Source organism: Somniosus microcephalus, chromosome 2 (genome assembly GCF_052327205.1).
Source record: "Somniosus microcephalus isolate GS21.2 chromosome 2, FLI_Smic_1.0, whole genome shotgun sequence".
Taxonomy (NCBI): Eukaryota; Metazoa; Chordata; class Chondrichthyes; order Squaliformes; family Somniosidae; genus Somniosus; species Somniosus microcephalus.
Genome location: NC_140988.1, coordinates 111,284,127 through 111,296,336, shown reverse-complemented (window position 1 = coordinate 111,296,336; position 12,210 = coordinate 111,284,127). Strand labels below are relative to the sequence as shown.

General features: G+C 46.9%; 1 protein-coding gene across 1 annotated transcript in view; it reads left to right on the top strand.

Annotated features, from left to right (window-relative positions):
• Nucleotides 1-12,210, top strand: part of sorcs2 (sortilin-related VPS10 domain containing receptor 2) — an 879,651-nt gene that overhangs the window by 734,396 nt on the left and 133,045 nt on the right. Inside the window, exon 13 of the mRNA XM_085964704.1 lies at nt 4,750-4,841. Within this exon, the coding sequence (XP_085820830.1) occupies nt 4,750-4,841 (92 nt within the window). The remainder of the gene's footprint in view (nt 1-4,749; nt 4,842-12,210) is intronic.

Below are 12,210 nucleotides of genomic sequence, written 5' to 3'. Positions count from 1 at the left end.
CCAGAAACGCTGTTTACGGAGGTCACGGACCATCATCAAAGACCCTACCCACCCCAGCCACAGTCTGTTCGCCCTCCTGCCATCTGGGAGACGCTACAGATGCATTCGCACCCGAACAACCAGATTCAGGAACAGCTTCTTTCCCAGGGCTGTCATCCTACTGAACTCCACAAATAAACTCTAAAGCCTGCACATCTGCCAATGCACTTTATTATGGTTATGTTTATGTTATTGTATTACAAGCCAAATGAATGTTGAATGTTTAAATGTCTTAATCTAAATGTACACTCTCGGGAGCTGCAAGCCTACATTTCGTTGTACTGCACTTGTGCACTAACAATGACAATAAAGTTGATTATTATTATTAACTTTGTCCTGGGTGCTGCCTGTGAGACGGTTCTGTTTGGGTTGCCGATAACGTTCGACTGGCCCGCCTTCGGGCTGATGAGGCATACCATGCCCTTCGCCCTCGATAAGGCCATGCCCAAGCTTTCTATCTCCTCCCTACAGGGCCCGTGATCTGCCTCCTCGAACCCCCGGTCGCAGGCTAGCTTGTATGCTGCCTTTACCTCCCTTACTTTCTCCTCCTGCTCTTTTAATTTTTGGGTGAGGTCGCAAATCGTGTCCTGCAGCCTTATCTCGCTGCCCCTCGCCTCTCTGACCTGGTATTCTAAGTGCTCCATCTTGCGCCTAGCACTGGCTTTAATTTCAGCGCTCTCGTATTCCAGACGCTCTACCCTTGCCTGATGTTCCCGTTGCACTTCGTCGGCCTGGGCCTCCAGGCGCTCTATCTTTGCCTGGTGTTCCCTTGCCATCTGCGCTCTTTCTTGGTTTAACGCCTGAAGTGCCAATAGCATTTTTTCTTCCGCTAAAACCTTATCCTGCATTTCTAGGGCCAATTTCTTGAGCTTGGTGGCCTGTGCTGCTGCAACACTGTCCAGCACTAGGACTTGTTTCTTGTAACACATTAACCAGACTGCCTTTTCAATTGCCCTCTTATGCTGTTTACTCGCCGTCCACTGGGCAGCGGCGTCTATGGGACGCTCGGCCTTTAACATAGCGCCCACCCATTTCTTGGCACTATTGACCTTTCTGCACACATAAGTGGACAACCTCTCTTCCATTGCGGTTTCTCCCTCCGCACCACTGTCTGTCATATCGCATACTGTCGCCGATGGTCCTGCCGCGGTCGCCATTTCTGTAGTGGGTTTTGGTTTGGGGTTTGTGTCTGGTCAGTCAGTCATGTGTCTGAGCTGCTCCAGCCCCGTGCGGTTCGAATCGCTTCCCCTTTGGTTCTGACCACCGGACTTATTTACAAGTAGCGATACAGACAAACGAGACCAGTGGTTTGGTGCAAAGAAAACCAATGTTTATTAAAAATAGAGAAACAATTACTATACAGAGAAAAATCACTATGGATACAACACAATTACACTTAACGGGGGAGGAGAAACGGACACATCGAGTGAAAATGACTAAAATGACACTTTAGCAATTCCCCTTAACTCCCACCCTTTGCACCTATCTAGATTGTCTTGTAATGGGCCAGAAAATTGATGCTCACCAGTCTAGGATGTTGAAACGCCTGCTCCGTGCCCTGTTGCCTGCCGATGTTTTAGGTTTTCACCGCCCCAAAGCAGAGATACCCCAGTAATTCAAACGTAACTGCGGGTATCCTACTTCCCTGGACGGGCTCTTCGTCGACAATCCTCTTGCTGGGTTGATGATACGGCAGGGCACCGGAGGCGAGGCGGGAGAGAGAGAGCGAGCGAAATGGCCTCCTGAGGGACTAGTTATACCCTTCCCGGTAGCCCTTATCTCCCGCCAGATCAGCTCATTTATTTTTTCTGATCTGCACGTATTGAAAATCATACAAAGGGTACCGATCTGGGCCCATCAACCTGGATGGCCAGTAATCGGTTTTAAACACCTCATCAGTGTTCCCCTTTGTCCAACTGGTTTCGTGATGGGGCCATTCCAGTCTGAATGCCCCGTTGATCGTTTGTAAACAGTGTTGATGTTCTCTAACCGAAGGTCTGAATGCAGCTAAGCTTGTCCCACTACATTTCGAATAGGCCTTGCCTGCTCTTGATTGTTTGTGCAAACAACCTTGATGATTTTTAATCAGAGGCCCGAATGCCACTGGGTTTGCTTCTCATGCATAAATGCAAAGGTCTGTCCGCATTCGAGTTTCCTGGAAAGCTCCTTCTCACAGTCATCAGAATACAAGCTTGTCAGTCCAAACTGAAACTTACAGGCTTTGGCCATGAGGCTGACCGCAGCCATCTTGTTGAGCCCTGGATTCCAAACTCAGTCCAACCAGGGCTTCTTTAATAAACCAAAAGTAAATCTTCGGGGGGGGAGACATGAAATTTGCGAATCCTTTCAGTGACTCAACCGTGGCTAACGAGGGAAATTAGGGATAGCATAAGATTCAAGGAGTGGACATATAAATTGGCCAGAAAAAGCAGTAATCCAGAGGATTGGGAGCAGTTTAGGATTCAACAAAGGAGGACAAAGGGATTAATTAAGAAAGGGAAAATAGAATATGAGAGTAAGCTTTCAGGGAACGTAAAAACTGACTGTAAAAGCTTTTACAGATATGTGAAGAGAAAAAGATTGGTGAAGTCAAGCGTAGGTCCCTTACAGTCAGAATCAGGGGAATTTATAATGGGGAACAAAGAAATGGCAGACCAATTATAAATACATATTTTGGTTCTGTCTTCACAAAGGAGGACATAAATAACCTCCCAGAAATGTTGGGGAACATAGGGTCTGATGAAAGGGAGGAACTGAAAGAAATCAGTATTTGTAGGGAAATGGTGTTAGGGAAATTGATGCTGATTGAAGGCCGATAAATCCCCAGGGCCTGATAATCTACATCCTAGGGTACTTAAGGAAGTGGCCCTAGAAATAGTAGATGCATTGCTGATCATCTTCCAACATTCGATGGAATCTGGAACAGTACCCATGGATTGGAGGGTAGCTAATGTTACCCCACTATTCAAAAAAGGTGGTAGAGAGAAAACGGGGAATTACAGACCGGTAAGCCTGACATCGGTAGTGGGGAAAATGCTAGAGTCCATCATAAAAGATGTAATAGCAGAGCACTTGGAAAACAGTGACAGGATCGGACAAAGTCAACATGGATTTACAAAAGGTAAATCGTGCTTGACTAATCTACTGGAATTTTTTGAGGATGTAACTAGTAAAATAGATAAGGGAGAACCAGTGGATGTGGTGTATTTGGACTTTGAGAAGGCTTTCGATAAGGTCCCACATAAGAGATTAGCATGTAAAGTTAAGGCACATGGGATTGGGGGCAAGGTATTGACTTGGATAGAGAACTGGTTGGCAGATAGATAGCAAAGAGTTGGAATAAACGGGTCTTTTTCAGAGTGGCAGGCAGTGACTAGTGGGGTACCGCAGGGATCGGTCCTTGGACCCCAGCTATTTTCACAATATATATTAATGATGATCTAGACAAGGGAATTAGATGTAATACCTCCAAATTTGCAGATGACACAAAGCTGGGTGGGCATGTGTGCTGTGAGGAGGATGCCGAAAAACTACAGGATGATTTGGACATGTTGGGTGATTGGGCAGAAGCATGGCAGATGCAATATAACATGGATAAATGTGAGGTTATCCACTTTGGTGTCAAAAACAGGAAGGCAGATTATTATCTGAATGGCAATAGATTGGGAGAAGGGGAAGTGCAACGAGACCTGGGTGTCCTTGTGCACCAGTCGCTGAAGGTAAGCATGCAGGTGCAGCAGGCGGTTAAGAAGGCAAATGGTATGTTGGCCTTCATAGCGAGAGGGTTTGAGTACAGGAACAAGGATGTCTTGCTGCAGTTGTACAGGGCCTTGGTGAGACCACATCTTGAGTATTGTGTGCAGTTTTGGTCGCCTTATCTTAGGAAGGATATTCTTGCCATGGAAGGAGTTCAGAGAAGATTCACCAGGCTGATACCTGGGATGGCAGGAATGACGTATGAGGAGAGATTGGGTCGATTGGGCTTGTACTCGCTGGAGTTTAGAAGAATGAGAGGGGATCTCATTGAAACTTATAAAATACCGGCAGGACTGGACAGACTAGATGCAGGGAGGATGTTCCCGATGGTCGGGGAATGCAGAACCAGGGGACACAGTCTAAGAATAAGGGGTAGGCCTTTTAGGACAGAAATTAGGAGGAATTTCTTCACCCAGAGAGTGGTGAACCTGTGGAATTCTCTGCCACAGAAGGCAGTAGAGGCCAATTCATTAAATATATTCAAGAAGGAGTTGAATATATTTCTTAAGGCTAAAGGGATCAAGGGGTATGGGGAGAAAGCAGGGACAGGGTACTGAACTTGGATGATCAGCCATGATCGCATTGAATGGCAGAGCAGGCTCGAGGGGCCGAATGGCCTATCTTCTATGTTTCTATGTGTCCACTGATCCCGTTGGAGAATGGAGCATGGTGCAGGTGGACCTAATAAAAAGCAATATTAATAAAACAGTTTTGAAGGATGAGGAATTATATTGCCATTTAACCCTAGGTGCAAATTTGGCACACAGACCTATTTAATAAAACATGAGTTTATTTGATTTTGAGTTGCATCAGCCTTGCAGTTCATTTTTGTCTCCATGGATTAAATCCCAATTTAATTGAAGCCGGTCTTGTTTTCAGAGTTAGGAATTTAAATGACAAGAGGCTCAATAAGGATCCTAACACACTGATTGATTCTTTTTTTTTAATCTCCAGGTGTTTGAGGAAGAGCATCACATTCTGTACCTTGATCATGGTGGTGTTATTGTGGCTATCAAGGACACCTCAATCCCTCTGAAGATACTGAAGTAAGAAATTGTAAATTTGAGTCACAGTGATGATTTCAATATCAATAACACAGTCACTGATTTCTTAAGTACTTTGTTTAGAAGAGCTGTGTTTAAGAATTTTATATGGTTTCAGAGGTGGCCTGACTTAATATCAGACCATCAACATTCAGCAAATGCTACGGCGATTCTAATTGAAAACAGAGTAACATGTTGCCCATTTCAAAAAGGGTAGCAAAACAGAACGAGGCAACTGCAGACCAATTATTCTTACACAATACTGGGTGTACCTTGACTTCCAGAAAGCATTTTGACAACATTCCACACAAAAGTTTAAAGCAGTGGGGATACAAAATAAAATGAGAATGGATAAGAAACTAACTGGCTGAAGGGTAAGAAGCAGCAATTACTTTTTAGAGGATTTATGTCAGGAGTGAAGTGTTGAGTGGAGTCTACAATGTTGGAACCTTTATTGTTTCTAATATACGTTAACAACTTTGATTCAGAAGCTCAGTGCGAAATGGTAAAATTCACTGAGATACTGAAATTGGGGGGCAGTCAAATCTGCACATGCAGCTTGGGAACTACAAAGTGGATGATGAAATTTAATATAGACAAGTGTAAAAGAGTTGAAAGAAAAAAATGGATGGCATAAATGCTCCATTAATGGTGTTGAGTAGCTACAGCTGAAGTTCAAATGGGTTTTAATGGACCAGATTTTTAAACTGTAGGGTGATTAAAAAACTATTTTTTTTTAAATGTATTCATTCAGAAGATGTGGGTGTCACAGGCAAGGCCAGCATTTATTGCCTAACCCTAATTGCCCTTAACTGAGTGGCTTGCCATTTCAGAAGGCAGTTAGGAGTCAACAGGGGAGAAATTCGGTATCGCCCCGCTTGGGGCGCAATTATCGGCCGGGCGCAAAGTTTAGCGCCTGGTGCTAATTATCGCCTCCGACTGCAAACTTGGCTTCTATCGCCCCTGGAGGTGATTTGAGCGCTACATCAGGCGCTACACACCTCTCTTAAGGGTGAGGAGCGAGGCGCTACCTCAGAGCGTTGGCGAAGCTCAGGTGATGTCAGTTAGCAATGGAACACAGACACACTGGCGCCGGCCAGTTCTTAAAGGGGAGGGTCGATCTTGCTCTCCAGCCACACCCTGCTCATTGCAGCCTTGAATCTCGGCCTGGAGAGACCTGTACATCAAATCTGCTGGAAAGAACAATGGAGTGGCCCAGGGAAAGAGCTCAGAGTGCAGCCCCCATAGTCTCTTCTAAATCGATGCAAGGAAGGTCAAATCAAAATGAACCTGCAAAGTGCTGCTCAGTACCCAAAACTCCTTCACAGTGTTGACTCTCTCCAGAAGTCTCTCTCTCAGAATGCGTGGTGCAAGAATGTCGCCGACAAAAAAAGGCAGGAAGCGGCCGACTTTAAATAGAGCTCCCCCAGTCCCTTTCTGACTGCAAAACGCTCCTGTCGCAGCTCTTGAAGTGTGTGTTGCAATGGTTGATGGGTTGCTGTGTAACGCCGGGAAGGGTTTGGTTTTCTCCCTTGAACTTCGTCCTTTCAGCGGGAGAACTCCCTTTCAGCCTTCAGCACCGGCTCGTGAGATACCGGCGCCACGCATGCACAGTACCCAGCGGGGCTACACTTTCGTCGGCTCCATGCAGAGGTCAGACGATCTGCTGATGGCCGGTGAAGGGAAGATCGAAGATCGAATTGGGAGAGAGAGGGAATCGGATGGGGGAGAGAGAGAGAGAGAAACTGGAGGGGGGAGAGAGAGACTGGAGCGGGGAGAGAGAGAGAGACTGCAGGGGGGAGGGAGAGAGAGAGAGAGAGAGAGAGAGAGAGACTGGATGGGGAGAGAGAGAGAGAAACTGGAGGCGGGAGAGAGAGAGCGAGCGAGACTGGAGGGGGGAGAGAGAGAGAGAGACTGGATGGGGAGAGAGAGAGAGAAACTGGAGGGGAGAGAGAGAGACTGGAGGGGGGAGAGAGAGAGAGACTGGATGGGGAGAGAGAGACTGGATGGGGAGAGAGAGAGACTGGATGGGGGAGAGAGAGACTGGATGGGGGAGAGAGAGACTGGATGGGGAGAGAGAGAGAGAGACTGGATGGGGGGGGAGAGAGAGACTGGATGGGGGGGAGAGAGAGAGACTGGATGGGGAGAGAGAGAGAGACTGGATGGGGAGAGAGAGACTGGATGGGGGGAGAGAGACTGGATGGGGGGAGAGAGACTGGATGGGGGAGAGAGAGAGAGACTGGATGGGGGAGAGAGAGAGACTGGATGGGGGAGAGAGAGAGAGAGACTGGATGGGGAGAGAGAGACTGGATGGGGGAGAGAGAGAGAGACTGGATGGGGGAGAGAGAGAGACTGGATGGGAGAGAGAGAGAGAGACTGGATGGGAGAGAGAGAGAGAGAGAGACTGGATGGGAGAGAGAGAGAGAGAGACTGGATGGGGAGAGAGAGACTGGATGGGGAGAGAGAGACTGGATGGGGAGAGAGAGACTGGATGGGGAAGAGAGAGACTGGATGGGGAAGAGAGAGACTGGATGGGGAAGAGAGAGACTGGATGGGGAAGAGAGAGAGACTGGATGGGGAAGAGAGAGAGAGACTGGATGGGGAAGAGAGAGAGAGACTGGATGGGGAAGAGAGAGAGAGACTGGATGGGGGAGAGAGAGACTGGATGGGGGAGAGAGAGACTGGATGGGGGAGAGAGAGACTGGATGGGGGAGAGAGAGACTGGATGCGGGAGAGAGAGACTGGATGGGGGAGAGAGAGACTGGATGGGGGAGAGAGAGAGAGACTGGTTGGGGGAGAGAGAAAGAGTGATGGGGAAGAAAGAGAGGGAGATGGGGAGAGAGAGAGATGGGGGAGAGAGAGCGACGGGGGGAGAGAGAGATGGGGGAGAGAGAGAGAGACGGGGGGAGAGAGACGGGGAGAGAGAGAGAGAGAGACGGGGAGAGAGAGCGAGACTGGGGGGAGGGAGGGAGAGAGAGAGACTGGGGAGGGATGGAGGGAGTGAGACTGGGGAGAAAGAGAGAGAGGGGGAGAGAGAGAGGGAGATGCGGAGGGGAGGGAGAGACGGGGGGAGAGGGAGCGGGAGAGACTCGGGGGAGAGAGAGAGACTGGGGGGAGAGAGACTGGGGAGAGAGAGAGAGACTGGGGAGAGAGAGGGGGGAGACGAGGGAGAGGGAGAGACGGGGGAGAGAGAGAGAGAGACTGGGGAGAGACGGGGGGGGGAGAATTTACGTGTTCAATCATACATGTTTTTCTGTGCTTTGGCAACATAAGATGTATCTTGTCATGCCAATAAAGCAAATTGAATTGAATAGAATTTAATTGAGACTGGGGGAGAGAGGGAGACTGGGGGAGAGAGAGAGACAGACTGGGGGAGAGAGAGAGACTGGGGAGGGAGGGAGAGAGAGAGAGACTGGGGAGAGAGAGAGAGACGGGGAGAGAGAGAGAGAGACGGGCGATAGAGACTGGGGGGAGAGAGAAAGACTGGGGGGAGAGAGAAAGACTGGGGGGAGAGAGAAAGACTGGGGTGAGAGAGAGAGAGACTGGGGAGAGAGAGAGAGACTGGGGAGAGAGAGACTGGGGAAAGAGAGACTGGGGAGAGAGAGAGAGACTGGGGAGAGAGAGAGAGAGAGACTGGGGGGAGAGAGATGAGAGAGACTGGGGAGAGAGAGCGAGACTGGGGGGAGAGATGAGAGCGAGACTGGGGAGAGAGAGAGGGAGAGAGAGAGACTGGGGGAGAGAGAGAGAGAGAGACTGGGAGGGGGGATGAGAGAGAGAGAGAGACTGGGGGGGAGAGACCGAGAGAGAAAGAGAGACTGGCGGAGAGAGAGATGAGAGAGACGGGGAGAGAGGGAGAGAGACTGGGGAGGAGAGAGAGAGAGAGAGAGAGAGACTGGGCAGAGAGAGAGAGAGAGAGAGGGAGACTGGGCAGAGAGAGAGACTGGGGAGAGAGAGAGAGACTGGGCAGAGAGAGAGAGAGAGACTGGGCAGAGAGAGAGAGACTGGGGAGAGAGAGAGAGAGAGACCTGGGCAGAGAGAGAGAGAGAGACTGGGGAGAGAGAGAGAGAGAGGACTGGGCAGAGAGAGAGAGAGAGACTGGGCAGAGAGAGAGAGAGAGACTGGGCAGAGAGAGAGAGAGAGACTGGGCAGAGAGAGAGAGAGAGAGACTGGGCAGAGAGAGCGAGAGAGACTGGGCAGAGAGAGAGAGAGACTGGAGAGAGAGAGAGAGACTGGCAGAGAGAGAGAGACTGGGCAGAGAGAGAGAGAGAGAGAGACTGGGCAGAGAGAGAGAGAGAGACTGGGCAGAGAGAGAGGACTCAATTCACAATTCACAATTCAAATCGTTTATTGGCATGATAAGTTACATCTTATGTTGCCAAAGCATCAAAATACATTTATGGTTTAGCACATAAACGCAGTTCTATTCATACAGTGTATAAACAGGTATATCCCTGAGTGTATAAATATACATTCGCATTGTTTACATATATTCTTTTCTTAGTTTACTGGTTGTCCCTCTGTTCATGGCAAGCTGTAACATAGTGTGCCGCCAGTGTTACACAGCTTCTCTCCTCTCCCAGAAGGAATGGGAGTTTTTGGTTGTCATTCAGATTTCTGAAATCAGGGCATATTTGTGAGAATTTTTGGTAGAAATTCTCCCTGATGCCCTGATATTTTCCGCAGGCTGTGAGGAAGTGCATCTCTGTCTCCACTACTCCCTGACTGCAGTGAGAGCATATCCTGTCTTCTCTTGGCAGCCTGGTCTGCCTGTGTCTGCCTTTTTCGATCGCTAGGCTATGTTCGCTAAGTCTGTACCTTGTCAAGGTTCTTCTCAGTTTGTTATCCTTTACCATGGTCAGGTAATCAGCTATGTTGTATTGTCTGTTTAGGGCCAAGTAGCAATTGAGTTTGCTTTGGGTTTTTTGTTGTTTCTGCCCAATATGTCAGATATTTTTCCTTTTGCTTAGCGATGATTGTGTTGGGTCGAATTCTTTGTGTTACCCTGTCACTGTCCTGGGGCTGGTTATTGTTAGCAGTTACTTCACTGAGTCCCAGGACTAGTTGACTGAGGGTATTCTTCTTTATGGTCAGCTCTTGGCATTTCAGGGTGTCGTAGTGATAGCATTGGGGATTGCTCATTTGTAGGTGATTCCAAAATTTGGTGGCTCTTTTTTGGATAGTGATTATTAATGGATATTGGCCTAGTTCCGCCCTGCATGCATTGTTTACTGTTTTCCTTTGAGTCCGGAGGATACTTTTACAGAATTCTGCATGTAGGATCTCAATTGGGTGTTTGTCCCATTTTGCAAATTCTTGTTGTGTTAGCGGTCCCCATACCTCACTGCCATAGAGTGCAATTGGTTCAATTACTGATTTGAAAATTTTGAGCCAAATGCTAATTGGGATTTCTATTTGGATTGATTTTTTGATGGCATAGAAAGCCCTTCTTGCTTTCTCTTTCAGTTCATTCACAGCCAGTTTGAAGTTTCCCGTAGAACTGATTTTTAAGCCCAAGTATGTGTAGTTAGTGGTTTGTTCAATTTTGGTTGTTCCTACTGTGAAATTTATTTTGGGTCCCTGATGTTTGGATCTTTGCTGGAACACCAGGACTTTGGTTTTTTGGGGATTTATTGTCAGGGCCCAAGTCTGGCAGTACGACTCCAGCAGGTCCAGGTTCTGCTGTAGCCCCTCTTTAGTTGGTGACAGCAGAACCAGGTCGTCTGCATAGAGGAGGAATTTAACCTTGGATTCATATAGGGTGAGGCCGGGTGCTGTAGATTGTTCAAGTAGTTTTGCCAATCCATTTATGTAAATATTAAAGAGTGTCGGTGAGATTGGCGAGCCCTGCGTCACCCCCCGCCCCTGTGGGAAGTATTTTGTTTGTTTGTCTCCAATTTTAACTGCACATTTGTTGTTTGTATACATTGATTTAATTACATCATATGTTTTCCCTCCTACCCCGCTTTCGATAAGTTTCAGGAATAAACCGTCATGCCAGATGAGTCGCAAGCCTTCTGGAAATCTACAAAGCATGCGTAGATTTTGCTTTTGTTATGGTGAACGTGTTTGTCAATTAGGGTCTGTAGGGTGAAGATATGATCGGATGTTCTATAGTTTGGCAGGAATCCAATTTGGCTTTTACTCAAGACATTGTGCTCCTCAAGGAAGTTTATAAGTCTTTTGTTTATGATGCTACAGAATACCTTCCCCAGGTTACTGTTTACACAGATGCCTCGATAGTTGTTTGGGTCGATTTTGTCCCCACTTTTGTATATGGGCGTTATGAGTCCTTTGTTCCAGATATCAGGGAAATAACCGACACTCAGAACCAAGTTGAAGAGTTTTAGGATAGCCAGTTTCATTTTGTTGTCTGTGTATTTAATCATCTCGTTTAGTATGCCGTCTGTCCCGCAGGCTTTTCTGGTCGCAGGTCCTTGAGTTTTTCAAGAAGTTCTTTTTCTGTTATTATGGCGTCTAGCGGGTTTTGGTTATCTTTTATGGCCATTTCTAGCTTTTCCAGTTTTTTGCATATTTGGTGTTGCTCTGGTCTTAGTGTGTTTTTCTAGTATAATTTTTTCAAAGTGGTTTACCCATGTGTCCCCATTTTGAATGGCCAAATCGTCGTGTTGTTTTTTGTGTAGTGTTTTCAAGTTTTTCCCAGAAACAATTGGAATCAATGAATTCCTCCATGGAGCTGAGTGTATTCTTAATATATTGCTCTTTTTTGGTTCTGAGTGTGTTTCTGTATTGTGTTAGTGTCTGACAATAAGTAAGGCGTAGTTCCTCGTTTTCTGGATGTCTGTGTTTTTGGTTTGATATTTTTCTAAGTTTTTTCCTCATGTTATGGCAATCTCGGTCAAACCATTTTTCATAGTTTTTTGTTTTGGGTTTGTTCTTGCGAGCTTTCAAGTTTGCATTTGTTGCCAAATTATCAAAAATATTGTTTAGTTTACTAACTGCCCGGTTTACGCCTTCTTTATTGTGAGTGTATATGTTATCCAGAAAGGTGTCTAAGAGAGCTTGAGTTGATGCATTGCTAATTGTTTTCTGGTATTTTTCTGTGTCGTTTTTGGCCCATCTGTACGATTTTTTGGTGTTGTACAGTTTACTGGGTTGTGTTTCTATGTTGTTTGTTTCTGTCTTTTTGAGGAACATAGTAATTTGACTGTGATCTGACAGTGTTGTTTGTGGTTTGACTGTGAATGCTCTGAAAGAGGATGGGTCTAAGTCTGTAATCATATAGTCTACTGTGCTGCAGTCAAAGAGGTGAGCAATAGGTCGATCTTCCTAGGAGGTCTCCTATGAACCTACCATTGACAATGTACAGACCCAGGTTTCGACAGAGCTGTAGTAGCTGTTTTCCGTTGGTATT